General features: G+C 40.0%; 1 protein-coding gene across 1 annotated transcript in view; it reads right to left on the bottom strand.

Moving 5' to 3' along the window:
• The window catches only part of ofcc1 (orofacial cleft 1 candidate 1), a 102797-nt gene that overhangs the window by 7203 nt on the left and 73627 nt on the right, over nucleotides 1-21967 (bottom strand). The window contains exons 21-22 of the mRNA XM_020615304.1: nucleotides 19030-19189; nucleotides 457-648 (exon numbers count right to left, since the gene is read on the bottom strand). Of these exons, the coding sequence (XP_020470960.1) occupies nucleotides 457-648; nucleotides 19030-19189 (352 nt within the window). The remainder of the gene's footprint in view (nucleotides 1-456; nucleotides 649-19029; nucleotides 19190-21967) is intronic.

Genomic DNA, 21967 nt, shown 5'->3' with positions numbered 1-21967 from the left:
CTTTCCCTCGTAAGTACACACATACACACACACCTGTATATAATTTTACCACGCTAACACCTTGTGTTTTGTTAAAACGAAAAAGCAATGGCTGTACAGTTGAAGTTTATGTGAATAAAAAAATCATTTTATATATTAATAAATGGTTGTGACTGCTGTTCTCGTCTGAAGACAGCCTCTACCAACAATGTACTTCAATTTTCATTATATTATTCCATTGGTGTTATAAATCCAGTTGTAATGTAATTACATCTAAATTTAAACATTTTAATTATTCTATAAAATGTTTAAGTTTGTGATCATCTGTGACACTGATTTGAATACTCTGGTTTCACCTACAGTACTGCTTCTAAAAGTACAGCAGAAACCACTGCCAAAATCATAAGACAGAATTCATGTATACTGTGGAAAAGTTTTTTTTATGGACACACTGTATAGAACAGGCTGATGTCCCACCTCAATGATAGCTCCGTCAGGTTGTCGTAGGAAGTGCCTGTATCTTTGTCTCTGTCCACTCAGATACAGATTGTAGATTGCCACATGTGTACTGGTCTCGCCCTCCGATGTGGGCAATGGGGTGTCATCACTGGGTGCTGCAGAGCTTGGAAAAGGGTCCTCTGCTCTCCACATATAGTCATAAACTGCCACCTAATAAAGCACACACACATGAAGTGAGAGAATAATATATGGTTGTGGGTGTTTCAAGTACATACAGTACAACTGCTGAAATGTTGCTTATTCTATAAAGGTAAAGTGAATTGTAGTTATATTTCAAGCAGACAGTTGTCTTCAGTTAGTATCACAGGTCTCCTCATTCTTATAACCAGCCCTTTAGCCTATTTAGAGAAGAGTTCTTATTGTGCTGTATGGTATCATTGTGTGCACCACACTGAACATGGCCAACAGACAGAAGCCTGCAGCTACACATAAACACAGAAACTGATTGGAGCTTGCTAAACCACAGTGCATATGGGAGAATATTCATAGGATCGATGAAACAAAATGAAAGTTCTTTGGTCTCATCAGTATGTTCACAGAAGCAAAAAATATGAAGCTTTAAATAAATAAAAAAAAGCACATGGAGAAGGCTCCATTATGGAATGGAGTTGCTTTGCTGCATCTTGACTCTGGGTAGGGCAGTAAATCTGATTATTAAGGCATTTTGGACAGAAACATACTTGTCAGTGTGAGAGAGCTCTGTCTTAGTCACAGGTCATGGCTCCTCCAAATGGATAATGATCCACAACTTACTTGTGAAAAAATTGGCTGTCCTGAAGTCTGCTGCTATGAGTCTCTGATTCTAATCCAACTGAACATCTATAGTAAGAGTTGAAACTTGCAGCTGGGAGAAGGCACCCATTAAAACCTGAGAGAACTGGTTTGCTCAAGAAGAGTTGGCAAGTGTGAAGTCTCATTAAGAGAAAAGAAAGGGTGTGCCACAGAACATTAAGTTAAAGGGCCCAATATTTTTGCCTGTGCCAATTTTGTTGCATTAACTAAAACATCATTTTACACCAAAAATATAAAGTAACTGAATCAGAATCAGTATCAGCTTTATTGGCCAGGTGTGTCAGACACTCGAGGAATTTGACTCTGGTACATCAGCTCTCAATGCGTATGTACATATCCCCATGCAAGGGGCAAGTAAACAATAAGCCAGCATAGGGCTGTGTAATATAACAAAATAAGCAGTATTATCAGCAACAAACAGTGCAAACAATGCAAAATAAGCAGTATGAACAGGCAGTAAACAATGCAGACCAGTGATGTGCGGTCAGGGGAGGCAGGTGAGGCGGAGCCTGCCCTGTCAATCTTGAAAAGAAAAAAAAAAGTTAACCATAAAATATAATAAATGTTAATATTTGTCGGCTGGTGTGTGTTGTAGGCCCTTTTGCCGTTCTAATCCGATGTTGAAGGATTTTTTTTCAATAAAGAATAGTAGAATTTCTGTATGTCCCGTTCAAATACATGGAGGAGATGCGCGATGAGGCAGCACTTTGCTGTGCCTCTCGGTGGATCGTGTAATCCTCAGCGCTAGTGAGCCCACAGATTCTTGCGCTACCTACAATCTTCTTCGTGCTTGTTTATATTTCCTTTACAATCCGCCTTATCAAAATGGAAGATTACATTTCCAAGCTGAGAAAATTCGCAAATCTGGACTTTCAATCAAAACATTTTTGACAGTCTGGACATTTTTGTCCAGAAGGATCTTCTTTATTGAGAACATTTGTTTTAATATTGGATTTGAATGGTAAAAGGGTTTGTAATACATACCAGCTGACAAATGGATTTCGTGTACAAGTAAAGGTAAGACCATAAACTTTTATTATTTCTAGTTAGAAATAAGCTCAACTGGAATAAATTTTAACCTCAAATTAAATATGGGTCACGTTTGTATAAAGAATGCTGATATGAGATATAAAACATAACGCAGTGTTTGTTAACAGACAGTTTAACGGTTCATTTGTATTTGTAAATCTGACTGTAAAAGAGTAAGTGCTTCACCAGCTGTCAACCTCACCGCACGTCACTGATGCAGACAGACAAGGAATGCTCATTGTGAAATGGGATAAGTAGGAATAAAAATAGAGTGCTTAAAAACAAAGACCTATACGAATCTCTATGATCGGTATGAGGTATATTTACAGGTATTGCACTGAGGGTTATTGTCCAGTCTTACTGTCATTGTTTAAATGTTCAGAGTGATGGCCTGGGGGCAAGACTGTCCCTGTGCCTGGTTTTCTTGGTGCACAGTGACCTGTAACGCCGTCCAGAGGGGAGGAGTTCAAACAAATTGTGTCCGGGATGTGAGGGGTCTGCAGTGATCCTCTCCACCCTCCTTTTGGCCCGTGTGGTGTACAGGTCTACTGTTTAAATGTTCAGAGTGATGGCCTGGGGGCAAGACTGTCCCTGTGCCTGGTTTTCTTGGTGCACAGTGACCTGTAACGCCGTCCAGAGGGGAGGAGTTCAAACAAATTGTGTCCGGGATGTGAGGGGTCTGCAGTGATCCTCTCCACCCTCCTTTTGGCCCGTGTGGTGTACAGGTCTACTATGGAGGGCAGGCTTACACCAATGACCTTTTCTGCAGTCCTGACTGTCCCCTGAAGTCTGTACTTGTCCTGTTTGGTTGCTGAGCCAAACCAGACAGTGATGGAGGTCCAGAGCACAGACTCGATTATTCTTCTGTAGAACTGTATCAGCAGCTCTTGGAGCAGGTCAAACGTCCTGAGCTGGTGCAGGAAGTACATCCTCTGCTGTGCCTTCTTGATGATGGTCCTGATGTTGGACATCCACTTCAGGTCCTGGGAGATAGTGGAGCCCAGGAACTTGTACTTACTGCTGATACAGTGCTGTCAAGTATGGTGAGGGGGGGTAAGGTGGGAGGGCTCTTTCTGAAGTCCACTGTCATCTCCACTGTTTCGAGCATGTTCAGCTCCAGGTTGTTGCAGCTACACCACAGGACCAGCTGATCAACCTCCCGTCTGTAGGCTGACTCGTCACCGTCTCAGATGAGACCAATGATCGCTGTATCAGCAAACTTTAGGAGCTTGACAGAGGGGTCCTTTGAGATGCAGTCGTTGGTGTAGAGTGAAAACAGCAGAGGGGAGAGCACACATCCCTGGGGGGTGCCTGTGCTTATTGTTCGGGTGCTGGATGTGGTTTTCCTCAGCCTCACCTGCTGCTTCCTGTTCTATTGTGTCATAAGTGCAAGTCCCATGAATATGGAATAGAAGACAGTGGAGGCCAATTACCTTTGTCAGTTTTGATGTATTTCAGAGAAAAGAAGAAGAGGAAGGATACCAACCCTTTTAGCCACACCTATATGGTGGAAGCCTTGTTTGTGACTTTCTGTGTGTGTGTTTTGGGGGATTACACACCTGTAACACACTGCCCTTCTCTATTATGGTGGTACAAGCAAAGTGTGAAACTCAAAGTCATCTATGTGTGAAGATTATGAAAGCGCTGTCCCTCTCCAAGTGTCTACTGATCACATGCATTAGTGATTTCATGAATTACAGTAGACAAATAAGCAAATCTATACTTGCAGTAAATTTAAGGAAGTGAACAGTTTTTTTTTTCCAGTGAATCCAAAATTAATATTCCAGACTGGCAGGCAAAACATAATCCCACATTTCTTGTTTTAGGATGTGAAGATTAGTTGCAAGGCCTCACACATATATGCAAGCATAATGCACATCTATAAACTTTTATCTACACTTTAAATTTAACCTTCACACAAAGATGAATCTATCCGTGACATTAAACTGCACAGGAGGGAAATCATGATAAAAGAGTGTATGCCTTTGTGTGTGTTGTTTCAGTGGTAATGTCTGAATAGTTCCACTAACATAGGCCTATGCTTTTAAAAATGGATTTCTGTGTATTTGTGTCTGTGAATGCATGTACTACAATGGACTTAGACTGTTTTACAAACTTTAGATTAACTCTCATACCTTACCACAGACTAATGAAAGCTTCACGACACACACACACACTAAACCACACACACAGTCTTAAGAAGGAGAGTTTTTTTCAAGCAGTTCGTAAAACTCAAGGTGACCCTCTAATTGGCTGCATAATTATGATTTGCCTAAAAATACAGGAAACAGCAGATTCATTCAGCAGGCCATGAGTGGCAGGGTCAAGCTGAAGGAGAGGTTTAATTTGGTGGTGTTTGGATGTCATCCCATACATATGAACGGTTAGCCAAACAAAACTCTAGGTACTTCACTGTGAAAACAGCAGGAGTCATTACCACACTTGTAATTAAAGACATTGCATAAACTGCAAACCAGACAGCCCAATGAGTAAAACGGTCACTGTCAAAATGTCAGTGCCACAAGTGCAAAGAGAAAGAAGATTAGCCAAGAACATTTAAAAAAGGTGTGTGCATGTGTATCAGGAGGAGGCAGGGATATGGGGATGCATCTTTTCAATGCTAATTCGGATGCTCATTAGTGGAATCAGCTCAACTGCGCCTTGCCTCTTGGCCTTGGCCCACACTGGGCAAAACTGATTACCTGAATTTTTTAAGTAATCAGCACCTCTGCAAGACAGCAATCAGTCTGTTTGGATACTGTTTGTGTGATGACTTGCTGCTTTTGTCTTTTTGAAGAAACAATTAGAAGTGTTTACAGATTTCTTCTTATATTTTGACTCTTAGCTTGCTCATGACAGTACAAAATCACAAACATTCACATACAATACAGTCACAAATGTAGAAAATATCCTTTCCTACTGCACTGGCTACAGCACAGTGTTCTGTCCCAGTCCAAGATTTTATAACTCAAGCTGTACAGTGATGATAGAAACACCATGGATTCAGCCTATGTATTCTGTCACTTTGGTTTAAACACACCTGATTAAATTCTCATATGTCGTGTACATGTAATAGGTATTTTAGCTTGCATGAAAATTTTTTTTTTTCTAATGTTAGCCATGCCACCATCCTACGCTACTTAGCATGTGAAATCCAGCTGACAAGACTAGACAAAAGCTTGAAAAGGTGTCTGTGTGTTCAGTTTGGGTGATGCCATTTCATGCAATGCACCATGGCTCTCAGGATGCATCACTGCTGAGACACAAAAAGGAAAGAGCATTAGAAGGCCTGTCTGCTCCACACTACTCTGGTCTGTTGTGTTGCGTTAGGGTATGAGCCTGGCTTCTAGCCCTAGTTGGAGTGCTCTCTCCACTCTACCATTGTTCCATTTGATAGCACTAAGTGACTGATTTAGGTTCAATGCCTGCATAGAGCAGACAGGCCAGCTGTGGGTTAAGCAGATAGTATTCAAGTGAGCTAACCCAATTCAAACCCAATCAAGCTGGGATTTATTGTTGGGGTCTGTATTTAGAAATCTGATAGAGTCTGCATTAGTTCCTTGACTTGCATTATTTCTTTTAGTGGAGGACTATAAACGGCAAACCATGTTATCCAGCAGGGACATAAATTTTCGGATTTGTAGACATTACCGCAAATGCACATGGGAGGGAAGGACGGAATACAGGAAGTGGGGATGACACAGCTACAGACATGGCTCACATGGTTCACAAATATACAAAATATAGTCCTTCTGGGAGAAGACACAATTTCAAGCACACCAAATCATACCATGCCACATATGAATGCAAAATAAAAATGCTCAGTACTTAAATACAAGCACCCGTGCAAAAGTTTTCTTTTTAAAAATCCACTGCGACTTGTAATAAAATTGGACTAACCTGTCAACCACTTGTATTCAAGTATATGCAAACATAAAGTCTGTCAAAAAATGAATTTGGAATTCCTGTCAATAATTTCATGATGGTGTGCTGTCATTTTAGTTTGAGGCCATAAAATAGGCTTCACTGCCTTGGAGATAAAAGGAGAAATGCACGGCATTCTAAAAAAGGATATTATTTTGTGGTATATTTTTAAAAAAATGACCTATATCCATACCTAAGTTAGGATTTAAAATTGCATCTACCTTAACTGCTAAAAAGAGGGCAGGCAGTTTCTGTGAATTAAGTAGTAATTTACCAATAGGTGACAGGTTGGTTTAGTAACAGACTGGGAGAGATGCTGTGTATTTTATATATTTGTCTAATAGATCCTTGACTGTCACAAATATCACTGCCTGACATTTTCCTCTATTTTGTGACAAGTTGGATATAAAAACAGAGTCTAGAGTTGACCACTATTAAAAAAGGTCATTTCTACTGTAATCACATCAAACATGTTCCTGATGACAACCAAAACCTGACCCCATGACCTTGCAAAAAACATTGCCATTTACCACTGATAATCAAAACAGTGTCAAAATGGGAGCCAATCACAGGCCTAGAGTGCATCTTAGAACCAACCATCAGTCAACTAATGTGTCCCTAAATCCACCAATATGAAAACCCTGCAATAGGTTGGGAGGCATGACTGATTAATAAACACAAGGTAACAAGGCAATGGCCTTTTAATGCATTTGATTTCATGTTTGTATAACAAACGAGTAAATATATACATTGTAGTGCCTGTGTGTGACTGAAGAGAGTAGTGGAGAGGTCTCCATAGGCGGTCAGGCTTAGCCTGGGCTGACAACTGTCCAGGACAGGAGCCAATACTGTGGGCAAGAAGGCCTTTCAGGCCACCTGATCTTTTGATGGTGGATCCAATTTCAGTAGCCATCATTATAATTCATGCAGTCTTTATCCCACTTTAATTTAATCTTCCATTTGCATTTTTTCATGGAATAATTAAATCCTTCCCTTCTCTCTATGCCTCTGTGTATCTGTGTCCACTGGTATGAAAAAATATGCAGTAGATTTTTTTGGCATATTATTATGTATGAAATGTGAGGGCATAATGTATTCCACTTGGTTGAAGTTCTCTAGACCCTGTCTGTAATGAGCACAACAGAAGTAGTTTAGCTACATAGCCTGTGTGAATGCTATACTTTCCGTTTCTCCCGTCTCTGTCTTTCTCGCTATCTCCCACCTTAAAGACGAAAGGTGCTGGCCTTGCTTCTGTGCACCACCCACACACTTTCTTTAGCCTTTTTCCACTTTTGGCACAATCCCTACATCAGGTGACTTGCGTTTCCTTGCGCAACTGCCATGGATCCTTTTGGTTTGTAGTTCTGTCCTACTTGGCTTTAATTTACAGGGAAAAAATAATTAGAATCTCACTTTTGAGAAGAGTGGAGCGAAAATGTAAACAATGCTTCCCTGCGGGCGGGTGCTTCATCACTTTGACGGGTACATTTGAATTTGCCTGGGTGGCGGACAGGCTCGGTTATTTATGTGTCAGTCGCACATGGAAGCCCAGGTTGTGGCTATGATTATAGTTGGGACTGACTGAGAGAAAACTGAGGAGAGTGCTGGTTCTGAACCTGGTGCTTGGAATGGAGCCATGGCTGGTAATGGACATTTGCATGTGGACAGTGCGTATGTTAGTTTGGAAATGAAGACTGAGGAAAAACTCAGAATGGGCATTGTTGTAAGGTGAGATGAGAGGCAGCACAACTACACACATCCACAGACGATTTAGAGTCGCAAAACAACCTAACCTACACATCTTTGGATTGTGGTAGGAAACCAAAGCACCTGGGGAGAACCCACGCAGGCACAGGGAAAACATGCAAACTCTGCACAGAAAGGCACCAGTTCGGCCAGGGTTCAAACCCAGAACCTTCTTGCTGGGAGACAACAGCGCTAACCACTGTGTCAACATGCTGCCCATATATCAAATAATAAATTAATACATATTTAACTGTATAGTGCAGTGTGGGTGCTGACGTTCAGACCAGTCCACTCTCTTGCATTATACTATATACTGTATATGTATAGCATGGGAGCCTGCTTTCAGTTCAAACAGGACAACCATGTCAGAAGTCCAGAATGGATGTTGACAGGGTTAATAATAAATACACATTATTTTATTCAGTTGTTCAATTACAATACCTCAATTTATGGGTCAACACTTTAGCATAAACACATTCAAAATGAACAAATTATGTGTATATCCTTCAGTAATTATTTATCATCCATAATTTAATTTATTGTCCACTGTGTTTCCTCTTTAAGCACCAGCCCAAGATGACCTCCACAAAGGACTCATTTTGGCTTTGAGAACAGCATTCTTTTAGTATTTTTTTAATAAATTAACTTAGTGCCTAACAGGCATGATCACTAGTTCTTCTGGCCAGTGTTGGTGGGAAGCACTGCTGCAGAAACGGTAGCCCATCCTTGGTAGCACACAGGTGTACAGGTTTATGAAACGGAGAGCTGGGACGATCCTATATTCTGGTGCTGCACGTGCCATTGCCATTTTAAGACATTCACAGCGCCATTTGTAACACAGTATATTCAAATGTGCTTGAAAATTCAACCCTGGAAACCCGTTCTATACTGCAGTGAAAGGTCAGCACCCTGAAAAGAATTTTCATTACAAGTATTCATTTCAAAGTGTAAACATATCTAGCGTGTAACTCCTGACCATCAACCCCGGTTGCAAAAGCTTGTAAGAGCCAGGAAGCCATGACTGTATTCTTGCCCATGGAAAAGGCCTAGTTGTGTCTATGATGCTTTTCATTAAAGGATTCAAGAAGAAATTACAGTATCAAGGAAATGAAAACTGCTTATGGATGATATTTTGGAAATTTCACATGCAAGTACCACCAATGGAGTATAGAACCAAATATGTAGTGATAATAATATATAAGCATTTTGAAGTATACATCTAACAGAAATTGTTTATTTGTGCATGACAATGTGCAACCACCGTATAGAACTACTGTATCTTAAAGTATAAGGCTGGTGAATTTCTATTGTTTTTATTCACATTGGAACCACATTGTCACTGTAATAGTGTTAGGCATTAACATGTAACACATATTTGACTGTATATTTCAAAACAAATGACAGTCCCAACATAAAAATGTAATTGCCTTAATAACACAGAAAAGAGCATCTACAATCATTAAGTGAGAGAGGAGGTAGCCATGCTTGCTTCTTTTGTCCAAAGAATCTCATCCACATACAGTACACAGATATTTACACACACACACACACACACACACACACAGAGAGAGAGAGAGAGAGAAAGAGAGAGAGAGTAACACTCATCTACATGCTAACACACACATACACCCAGCTCATAAACAGACAAAGCTCCACACTGTGAGGCAACGCATGCGTACATCTCCGGTGCCTGCGGGCACTTAGGGCTAGGCAGCAGGGAGTGGGGGAGGCAAGGAGGGTTGTGGTGAGATGGGGAGGAGGGTTAGAGGAGTGTGCATCATGCAGAGGCTGTCTAAGCTTTAGAGGGTCAATCCCTCCACTGCACCACCCCTTGTTTTTTTTTTTTCAGCAGACCCAGGTTCAAGGCCTTTATGCTGTGCACTGGGCTTACACCACAGACTCTATATGTAGGCACACAAACAAACGCACCAACACAGGCTTTTACACTCACACACCAATTTCAAATAACAGGCACATATACTTCAGTATAGATCCACAAGCTTTACACATCAGGGGTCAGACTGCACAAATGCACATGCTGATTCACAGAGATATTAATGAATGCACATAAACACAAACTGTGTTCATGCAACACTTACTAGGCCAAGACTACAGTACACTGCACATGGCTGGGAACAGGCTAAACCACAAAGCATGAAAGACCACCGACATACATGCATAGATAAGCCAAGTAATGTCAGCCATTAGAATGGAAATAGATATGCTATTGTTATAAAATTTGCCAATATGTGGACATTTGGGAGATAATTGGAGCATCTTGAAAATGGCATGGATGCACACTGCATTGGGTCTGATTTGGCTAAAGCACAAGTCTGTGTCTGGATAAATGCACTCTTGGACAAGACAGGCCACTCATTCATATTTGCATGCAATGACACACAAACATATTATATGCACACACAAAATGTGTCTAGCATAAACTATAGTAGCTCTCATCCACTGTCCATCCATCCACAACCTGATCACTGTGCCTGTAAATCAAAAATCACTGCCAACAAATATTTTAACTTGAAAAATCCTAGTTAAAGTGCAATAACACACTTCATTCAAAAGTAGCACAAACTGAATTGGACTTCGAGAAAAGATAAACAACCAACAATTATTATATTTACAGTCAGAATAAACTGCATGACTTTAAAAGAGATTATCCAGCGTGATAGTATCTCTGAGTGCCTAAGATAATCCAGGAAATAAGATATGCATAATTCACTGTTACTAATCTCCTTTGCAGAAAATAAAGCCCACTTCCACCCTGCAGTAAACCTATCAGATAGCAGCTCATCTTTTACTTTCACACCATGTCTGACTCACCCTTGGCCCCAAGGAGACTAAATTTTCAGGTTTGTTCTGGAGCATATTGAAGTTTACCTGCAACTTTATTTAACAACTGAATATGAGTTTTTTCTACATGTTAATGGTTCTAACTGTTCCTCTTGACAGACAGGTATATTTTAATTGAGTCTCTTCAAGCCAAGCACAAGGGGAATTAACACAATGAACTGAAGACGGAATTAGTGACTCCATCTAACCTCAAACATCCAACACCATACACATAAGCCAGAGTCAAACAAATAAATGATTAATATAACTAAAGCATGGACTTCCATTGGAATTTAAGCATGTATATGAATTCATGCCCTACACCTAGATACTGCATGTGCATGCACGTACACATTCAGTACCACACCATCTCTTTAAGAGTGTGTGTGTGTGTGTGTGTGTCTGTCTATCTCTCCTCAGGGTGTCTTGTGGAGCTGTTAAGTCACGACACCTGTCACAATTGCCAGACCTTCGTCGGCCCCTCTGGGCTGCAGGAAGCGGTCAAGGTCACTGTCTTTAAAGGAAAGTAAGGGAGAGACGGGAAAAGAAGTGACTAACAACAGACAGTCACAAAGAATCAGATTTATCCAGTTCATGCTGTAAAACCTCTGTGGAGTCAAAGGCTGTATATGCATCTTTGTATGAGTGTGAGTTACATACAGTATTGCCATTGTATGTATGCAAATTATGGGTTCATTTATTGTAAATGGTACATGACCAAACATGACATAACATTTCTTTAACTGACATAATTAACTTATGTTCACTGGTCTATACATGCAACATTAACCAATTAAAATTGTTGATTAAACCACATTTTATGCCCACTATACTGATGTGCACCAGGTGGTTTGCTTGGAAAACCTTTGGAACTGGTGTAAGATGGGGGATGGGTGGATAAGGCGTGAAAGACAGACAAGTGTCTCGAAGTGGTGAAAACCTGGTTTCACCTGAAACACTTCCAGCTGGATATGTTTTGACAGCTGACAGGTAAAGTTTCATATTATGAAGAAATCAGAGTAAAAAAAAAGCTTTTCTTCATTGTTAAACTCCTAAGAGTCAGGTGTCCAAAACACCTTTTGAAAGAATCTCCAAGCATGTGAGCCAGACCCTTTTGTGCAACATGGAGGTTGGACCTACTGGAGGCTACTAACTAAAGACTCTTTTTTTTGTTTTGACTGTGTCTTTATTTTCCAGGCTCTCATTCCCTTTGTCTTTTTGCACTGACAGAAATGCCTGCCCAGGCCCACACTTTGGTAGATAATGACATCCTCTCTCTGGATTAATTGTGAGGGCCACATTAAGCAATGGGGCTGACACTCCCTGTAATTAAACTGTGCACACCAATGAGTTCATATCAGAACACTTTATCTCTCTCTCTAAATCTAGAACTGTGGGCCAGCCTACAGTAGGTATGGGATGAGGCCCTGTATTAAGCAGTATGTGAGTAAAATGAGTGCATCACCTCATGAAATGTGAAAGGAACTATGAGGGATCTACCCGTGTGATCAACTGGCCTGACATTTATCAGCACACAGTAAAATCTCCATTATAAAATGGCTGTATTTTTTTTATAAAACTTGGTTTTGGCAGTTGTGAAAGAATGTCATATTTCATAAAGAACAATACTGACTGTTCAAGCCAGAGTTCAAAACAGACTTCACCACTTCCAGCAGACAGAATATGATCAGGGGGCACGGTGGTGTTTCACACATCTTCCTTGGTAGACAGTGCCAGTACTCTTTAGCAAATTGTTCTTTAACTAAACGTTGCTCTTGAAGTCACTGAATAAAAGTGGCTTCTCCCTAAAGTCTTAAATGTGTGAACTGGAAAAGAGGTGAGAGTGTACATGTGTTTGATCTTTACACATTTTGCTATTTCTTTTTTTAAACCAATGTGCACTGTTTTCACACATTGCTGCCTAGCAAAGTCCATGACCTTTTCAGGAACACAGGCATGTAGCCTTTGCAGTCATACTGTATCTCATATTGAGCTCCCTAATGCTCTGGATGCTGTGCTTGCTGCTATGCCACTTGTGTCCTTGCCTGCTTTCTTGCTATTGCCCTGGGCCAATGGGGCCCTCAGCGCTGTCCAGTAAAAAAAAAAAAAGAAAACATCCTCTGTAATTGAAGAAGCCACTCTAATGTGACATGCACATGCAGCCACACAGAAAGGTTGCACTTATGAATGTGCATGATAGTACACACGTGCATACACATACTGTGGAAATGCACACTGTATGCGAAAAAGACTTATATTCATACACTTGTAACATAGCAAATGAAGCACATGCACACACACTGACCACATTGCTCTTTGGTAAAGGTGAGTGGGGGGGTTGGTACCACTTTACTGACCCCACACTTACACATGCTCACACACCATAGACCAGTAGCTGCCCTCTGACTCTCCTCCTGTGCCACTGAAGCACTCATCTCCTCCTCTCATCTCCTGGTGTTCCTGTGTTGCTGTTATGGGTTCCTGTTCATAAGCTCAGGGCTCTATTGTCATGTGACAGCAGTTCCTGTGTATCCTGTCACAGCCTGCTGCTCTCACTGTCTGCCTTCCCTTCCTGTTGAAAGCTCCTTCTTCTTTAACCTGAGTTTAAATTTGTGTCTTGAGTGCCCTAACAATGATTCAAAGTCAGGTTAAAGAAGAAATAAATGTGTGTTCTGAGCTTGTTGTGTGCTCTGTAAGATGTGTTATTAAAATCCTAGACAAAGTTGAGTGATTGAAAAGATCACCAAGTATATAATGTATATTAAAATATCAGCTTTTAAAGTTATTTAAAAATAAGGACCATGCTCTGCTCTGGTGAACATACTGAAACAATGTGGAAATGTGCCAACTGTTCTCATTACTGATATGTTAAGGGAGAACATGTGTACATTTGCAGGGTGAAAGCATAGCTAGCTAGCAAACTGTAGGCTGTAGTAACTCATCAAACAGCTCAAACAGGAGAACTGGTGCTAATGCACTAGGGCTCTACAGTAGCATTTTATCAAAGACCACTGAGTGAGAGTAGTGGATGGAAAATATGTTTTGGTATTCATGGGGCCATGCTCCAGCATTTATAATATTAGTGTCAGGGGGAAGCATTTTGTTAAGGATGGTTCCAGTGAATCAACGAGCCATGCTTTCCGCCCCGCCCAAAATATCCTGAACTCAAATATGATGAAAGAGTCTAACTCCACAATTCATCACTACTGGGCTTTCAGTCTTTTCACATGTTTTCAGCAAGTATTTTCTAACACTGATAATGTGTTTAGAAACAAATCACAAATTTTGCTTTACCTTGATTAACTACAATTTTCACAGCAAGACTGATGAATAAATCAGGTCAAGCGTTGTGTAGTGTTGTGTAAATGTTTCTGCTGAATTGTGGTTTAGAAGCAGGTACTTCTTTATGATGTCAGCTACTGTATTCATTTACAGTTATACATATGACATTATATAACTTTGGTGAAAGAGGTTGTCTCCCCATGGATAGCCAGTATTTCATAAATCTTTTTACTGTTCCCAACTGTATCTACTGTACATCATGTAATTTCATCAGAGAGGCAGGTTGACACATAATATTTTCTAAACTATCTTTTACAATGACATTTAAACTTACATTATTTTTTCTGTTTTGCCACAAAGCAATTAGTAGAAAAAGAAAATCTCTGGTACATTTCTCTATTCAGGTGGTAGTATTGTGTCGCTGCTGTAGATTAAGATGGAGAACACATCTTATATGATTAACTGCCAGCATCCAAGACTCCAGTCTGTGCTATTTGACTCTTAAAAGGTTTACCCCCCCACCAGCCATGCTGCTGCTGCAAAGCACCATGGGTGTTCACAAACTCGCCCGCTGGTAACCCATTACCTAGACATACAGCACCAAGGTACGCAAATGTTGATGCACTCAGGTTGCAAAAACATCTCCAGGGCCACCACACAACCCTCCTCTCTCCCCTCTTCTCTGTTTTGGGTAATCTCTCCCTCTCTCCTTCCATTATCACATTGTCGCCACCAGGGAAATTTTCCTTTTCGTGCATTATTAGCAAAAGAGTTTTTCAGCGCGTAAGCTGGCGCTCTGTCATTGTCATGGCAGCGGCCCTGAAAAAGGTTTGTGTACGTGCTTAAGTATTATAGAAATTAACATCTCGCTTCCAGGTACAGTAATCAAGGGGATGACAGGAGCCAATTAATTAGGTCCATCTGTGTCACTGCCTTTACATAATTAATGGGGCTCATTACTGAACCACTATTATGATGTGGGATATGCTAGCACACTGACTAGCTTGGAGCATCATAGCACTAAAAGCAGTAGGAAAGAAAAGACTTTGTACATTTTTTATTTTATTTTGTGCAAGTTTGCCTCCAACTCATTAATATGCAGTCTGGGGCAGCAGTTTCCTATCAAAATCTGTCAACTTTTAATTGGCAAATTCTGCAGGTTTGGTTAGCCTCTGTGCTAAACCATCTTAAGCCTTGCACTGTAAGTGTAGGTTTCATTTGAAGTTTGCTCTTGAATAGTGACCTTGCCTTCAGCCTGTAGCTTTCAACCGTATGTTTCTGACTTTGGACTACAACAATAATCTGTTGTACTCATATGCCTGCTTTTTAACAGAAAGAAATACTATCAGTATAGTAGGCAAAGTGAATGTAAAGACATGTACTTCACTTGGATTGTATTTAAGGACCGATGCCAAGTGACAATCCAATCGAACACACTTCACCATAAAGAGGGAAATAAGAACATAACATTAATAAAAACGATAACAGGTCCAATCTGCAAACCATCTCACTGGTGGTTAGGGCAAGAACTGAACAACAGTACACCGAGGATATAAAAGCAGTGACATCTGCTACATACTGTATGTTAATAGCAGTGAAGAGGTAATTCTTAATGAATTTCAATTATTAAAAATGTCATAACTGGCAAATATTATCTACAACATTTGGTGCTAATGGTCATTGACAAAAACTCATTCTTTTTCCTTCCTTCCTTAGATTAAATTGAAGAGCACACTGGCAGATGGGTCTTTGAATCATTTCAGCCTCATCTTTGCTTAGGCCATAAGCTCTAATGCTGACATCATAACTTGACAGTGTTATTTAAACCATGAAGTGACTCAAATTATCATGTGGCTTGGAGGAATCTATAATATAAAGTTAACTGGTGACAAAGTAAACATTAGATTTTTTGTGACCCTCTTGAGAAAAATACAAGTTTGATAATAACTAACCATTTGCAGGTTAATTATTGAATGCTGATTTTTTTATTTATTTATATTGTTTTATTGTTTCAGTGCTGGAGGGAGACACAGTGTCACACAGATTTTACTGATTTCTAAGTTACAGCACAGCGCACCCAGAAAACCTGTTTTATTCTAATTGATTCAATTCCTCTCTCATTTTGCTTTACTTTGCTTTCTGATGCATACTGTATGGTACTGAGAGAAGCTTCAGATGGTCTACACACTGCTACTTAAAAACCTTTTTTTAATGGGAGGACAGTCTTTTAATAACCTACCTCAAATACTACATTAACCTTAAAAGACTTTCATTTATGCTTCTCTTAAAAGTGCACTGTTCAATAACTCTTTAAAATTCACTCAATATCAGATTGCTCTTGCTCATGTGAGTGCTATGTTGCTGTGTTTTCCTTCTCCTCATATCTCCTTTCTCTCACTCAGCTAATGAAGGCCTTGTGGCCCACAGTTATTAAAATTATGCCCTTGCCTCAGATATTAATTGGGTCCATAATAAGGAATGCATCAGATTCATTATTTAATTGCAAGGGCACATTTGGAATACAGTTTCTGAAATGTATTTTTAATGAAAAACACTACATCCTGACCTAATCATATCAACCTTAGTCTATCTAATTAAGAATGGGGGGGAAAAAAATCATTAGAGTTGCAAAATATTAGTTTCAGCTTTGTTGGGCTGCTCCTTAGCTTGCCCTCGTGAATATGTTTTTTCCTGTCTATGATAAATAGTTAATGAGGGAAAAATTACAAAAATTTGCATGTAGGCAAATTAGTATAATAGAGGCATGTCTTTGCTGAGTATAGGAAAGTGACCCTTTTCACAGGAGAAATTGTTACAATAATTATAACATAATGACAAGGCCCATCTTATTTTGATGAAAAATGGCCTTCTTGAATAATGTAAAAAAATGCAATAACTGTAAATTTTCATTATGCTGGAGAATGTGTTAATATGTTAGCATTTTATCAGTTCAATAACACCAAATTAAAGACAATATGAATTGTGCTGTAATTGCTGCTGTGGAGGGAGGTATTCAGTAATGCAAGGATGATTTAGCAGTGCCACCACAGCAGTAAGACATCAGCAACTAAACAAAGCACTTTCTTAATCACAGACTTTTGGACTGAGAGGTTCAGTTTTGTCCCAATAAACGAGCCCATCACGATCCCATTTGTTGTAATGTAGTCACCTCCAAGAGCTAGGGATGCAGTTCATTTGAGTTTACCAGAAAGGTGTGTGTGTGTGTGTAGGACAGTGGGGAAAACAGCAGTATAACACCTTATGATATGAGTTACACATTGCAATTGTCTGATCTTTTGAGTTTAAAATTAATTGTAAAAGTTTCAACTTTTAAATATGCCATTTTCAAGTGCTAACAGTGTAAATAATATTCATCCAAGCATTAATAGCTTTACAAAATGTGCTTTTGTTTTGGTTAAAACTATTTTCACTCCCCTGTAAGACAAAATGGTGACTCAGTTCCTGATCTTGACTAAGCAAAAAGCAAGAGTTGATGAACATGGAAAACACCAAACAATGTGTGCCACTAACAGGTCCTACAGAATAAATTAAAGGGGGGTTCAGTTTGATCACTGCATTTTCTCTTATCTCAACAAGTCACATTTTTAGTCACTATATGGAGAAATTTTACATGTAATCTAGGCATAGTACAATACAGTGCTTTTCTGTGTCATCACCACCAACCTATGATGGGCTGTCAAACATGCAACAGCCTCATACAAGCAATTGTAATTTCATGGGGACATGCATTTATGCAGACTTGCATTCTCTGACAACAAGTGACACTGTATTAATAGCATGTCCAGTATAGCATGTGCACATGATCCCACTTTGTGATTGAGCAATCTTTCTCTAATGAAATATCTTTGGAAATTGGTTTCCACAGACTAATCAGGCCTACTAGCTCAGTTTCTGTTTTGGTAATTATCTTGTACTAATTAGAATGAAGCTAAAGACCTCTGAGATGAATTCTCAGCTTTCTGAAATGTAACTAAAGAAAATTTTATCTATACATCCAAGAGATAAATTGACGACCCTTGTCCAATGAGGGTGGGGAGGTTGGGGCTTCACAGCCTACACTGTCAAAGAGTTTTCATCCACATGCAGTCGATGTGTTTTGTCCAGAGTAATAGCATAGCAGAGACAGTAGCACAGTTTCTAAAGAGATACTGATTTTGAATATTCTATGCATCTTTTTTCTTGATGCTTAAAGCTGCTGTGTTTCACTGCTAATCTGTGTCCAGCAGCTGACCTGTTTGCCGTGCTGAAAAACATTTAGGTACAGTAAGATCACAACATCACAGCAGATTTAGTATGCTTAAAAATGCACACAGGACCTCTGTCAATGTGGATACATGTATCCTGTTGCCTTTTGATGGCCACAACAAATTAATGAAGCCAAAGAAAATGAGCTACATTTTACTTTTATTTGGTCAGAGTGAGGCAGTGTCCAAAAGTGAATACTGCAAGCCAGAAGTGTGAGAGTTGCCAGCACTGTGATACTGAAGTACGTCCACAAAACCCTGTTCCAGAACTCAGCCCTGATGGGCTATCGCCAATCTAACCCTTGCATACATCTTCTCTACCATAACATCTTTATTATAGAGACCAAACTGAATGTGGTCACAATGTGCCCATTGCTGCCATTAGATGTTCCCTTCAGTAACATGCTCATTCCAACACAGGCAGTCTTTCCTTCAGTTTGGCAACCCTGGCAGAAACCTCCCTGGGTTACAAACAACCAGTTTTAATCCCTCCATTTTAGACAGACCAGTCTAACAGATTGGTCTTGCTGAACTTTTAGCTCATTCTGTCCTTAAGAAAATAGCCATTAGTCTAATTAATCACCATAGATTTGGAGACAAGAACACTAATGAGAGAAAACGAAGAGACACAGGAGTGTAGTGATGTGCTTACCTTGCGCCTCTCCCCATTGAAGCCTCTCCACTGCTCAGCCTTCTTAACAATATAGCTCAGTTCCTGATTGGACAGCTCTAGATCTTCAGGCAGGAAGTACATCCCCTCCTTGGCTGTCAGCCGCTGAAAGACATCCAGCATGCGACCCTCATTGTGGAATCTGGAATGTCAGAGGTGAGAAAAGAAGTAGCACCATACTGAATCACTGTCCCTGCACAAGGTCAAATGCCAAAGCAAGGAAAACATGGTGATTATTGCTAATAACTAGGTCTTAGGCTACCACTATGCCAAACAGAAATACACTGTCTTTTTTTCTGTCACATTGGCTGACTTTTATGAAACAGGTCAAATGAGAATAATCCCAACTTACTGGAGTGATTTATGAAACTTGTATTGATTACACAATATGTATTTGAAGTATAGCACTGTATACAAATCTAATACATCAATTCAAACACAATGAAAGAGCAGAGAGAAATCAAACAAATTTGTCTGTGAGTGGGAAGCACTTTGTTAACACAAGCTAAATGTAGTCGTGTCTGTGTTTGGTTGTGTGTTTGTAAGACTGTACATCTGTTAATGTGTGGGAGTCAGACCCTGGGATGTTCTTCACTGTTAATGCTGAACTTCAAAGATGGCAGATGCAATAGACGTGCTGGTTGCAGATGTGTCTGGAGAGACCAGCTTGAGTCACAAGAAAATGCTCGGCACAGCAGAAGGCATATTGATTCATACTTCCAGATGAGTGCACATCACTAAAGTGTTATTTTATTTATTTATTTTACCACGCAATGGTGCATGCAGCCAACCCCCAAAAAGAATCCCCATGTCTGTAAACAATTGCCTTGGCTGACCATCAAAACTAACAGACCTTGTGCCCTTCCATAGAGATTCTAGCCTGTCAGAGGGTAATCAACTCTCAAATAAAACCAACATCAAGAAGATGGGAGTTTATACAAGAAGCTGGTACAGAGCTTTGAACTCAGCATCCTTCCCCATCGCTCTTGGGAGAGGGATGTTTGTAGAATGTTGACCTCAGACACAGGAATAGCATGCATTCATTTTCATCTTACACTTGAATTGTGCTTCTCATTCATTTATGCGGCCTCTCTCTTGCAGGAATTCACCATCTTTGCATCTTTGTGCTTCAAAACAGACTCACTTCCTTTGAGGTGGATGTGCCCTGAATGCAAGTATGTAATTCTTATATGGTGGGTATGACCTGGATGATAACACTCGTATCATTTTCTTTTCAGTATAGGGGTCACTTTACAGATGTGCATTAGCTAATGGAAGACACTAGAAAGCATATTATATTGTGCCTTTATCTGTATTTGCCCATGCTCTTTCTGTCTTATTAGCATAAGTTAATGGAACATTTCTAACTATTGTAAGCTTTAATAACTATGTAATATTTTCTGTTTTTTTTACTTAAAACTGAATCAGTGAATAGGCTATACTATATATCACTCCTACAGTGTCAAGCTCAGTCAGTAATACATAATTAAATGTGACAAGGAATGGGAGAGCATTCATATGGAAGGTCAGTATATGAGTTAAATGATGTTTATCCATTATTTGGTGCCAAAAAGGGGGGTGTCAGACCATGCCATCATAAATCTTCAGAGCCCCACAATAAGCAACACTATTTTCCCAGACCTAACCTGCCCTTAACACAAAGCACCCCTGAACCTTATCCTCACCCAAGCAAAGACCACAAATGTTGCTTGATACACAGCATCTGCATTGTATTTGCTCAGGTTAAGCAGTGGCTGGCCCAGCTGGCTTGTAATGGCAGTCCACTCTGAAAGCCGGGTCCACTCAGTTGTCCAAACACTAACACTGTTCTACCAGTGAGTCAATAAATATACTGCTCAAAAAAATAAAGGGAACACAACATAGTTGAATGTCTTATTTTTGTGTTCCCTTTATTTTTTTGAGCAGTGTATATTATCACCAACACAAGTTCTGTGTGGGTGTAGGAGTGAAGGTAAATCTACAGGCTCATCAGGTAGGAACCCTGTCAATAACTGGTGTTTCAATGAGCGGGGCCCATGACACTGAGAAGGCTCAACAGTGTGCTCCAGTGTCCCAGAACCACCCCCTCTTTGCATGCATCCACACACCAAACATAACCCTTCATCTACTCAGGCTAATTCAGGCTAACTGTTACCAAAGAATCACTAGCTCTAGCAAACATTTCAACTGCTGCTCTAGCCACCAAACCTTTAAAATAACTAACCAAACATTTCAGATAGCTCACGAAATAACTTACAAAACCCCTGCTTTCATTTGTGCTGCATCAGAATCCACCCTGTGTTGTTATTCACTCCAACAAACCAATCAAACTTCTAATATGTCCTCATGTTAACTTGCACATGCTAACAACAGGAAGTAGGCCTCAAGCCTGCTGTATGTATCAAACATTTTTGCTAAGTCTGCCCTCCTGTGCTAGTTTACTTCATCTTAGCAGGCATAATCCACACATATGTTGCAGTTTACAATTCAAAGCACTTACCTACTTTTACCCCATTCACACACCTTTCTTCTGCTCCACAGCCACTCACTAGACCTTGCTGCACTATTAGCTAATTTCCTGATTGCTTGTCTTAGGTTCCACCCTTATACAACCTAACTCATCTAGCAGAAAGACAGTTGACTTGGCTACACATTTCCTACAACCAACCTCCACTGGGTGGACATTAACTTTCCAACCATGCTCCCCGGCCTCCATGGCTAATTCTATATATTACAGTTTATTACTCTCATAAGCTGTAACTACAACATCCTCCCAAGGAACTGTAAGCTCAACACAATACATTATCCAGTGTGTTTCTGACCATAATATAAGGTCTAGTTTTAGGTTAGTGCTGACTATTTTCTCAAGAACTATGAGCTGATTCCCTAAATCTACTTTCATTTGCCAGTGCCTCCCTGC

The sequence above is a fragment of the Monopterus albus genome, unplaced genomic scaffold (genome assembly GCF_001952655.1).
Source record: "Monopterus albus unplaced genomic scaffold, M_albus_1.0 scaffold162.1, whole genome shotgun sequence".
Classification (NCBI taxonomy): domain Eukaryota; kingdom Metazoa; phylum Chordata; class Actinopteri; order Synbranchiformes; family Synbranchidae; genus Monopterus; species Monopterus albus.
The sequence above is the reverse complement of the archived record's forward strand: the minus strand, read 5'-3'. Positions and strand labels throughout refer to the sequence as shown.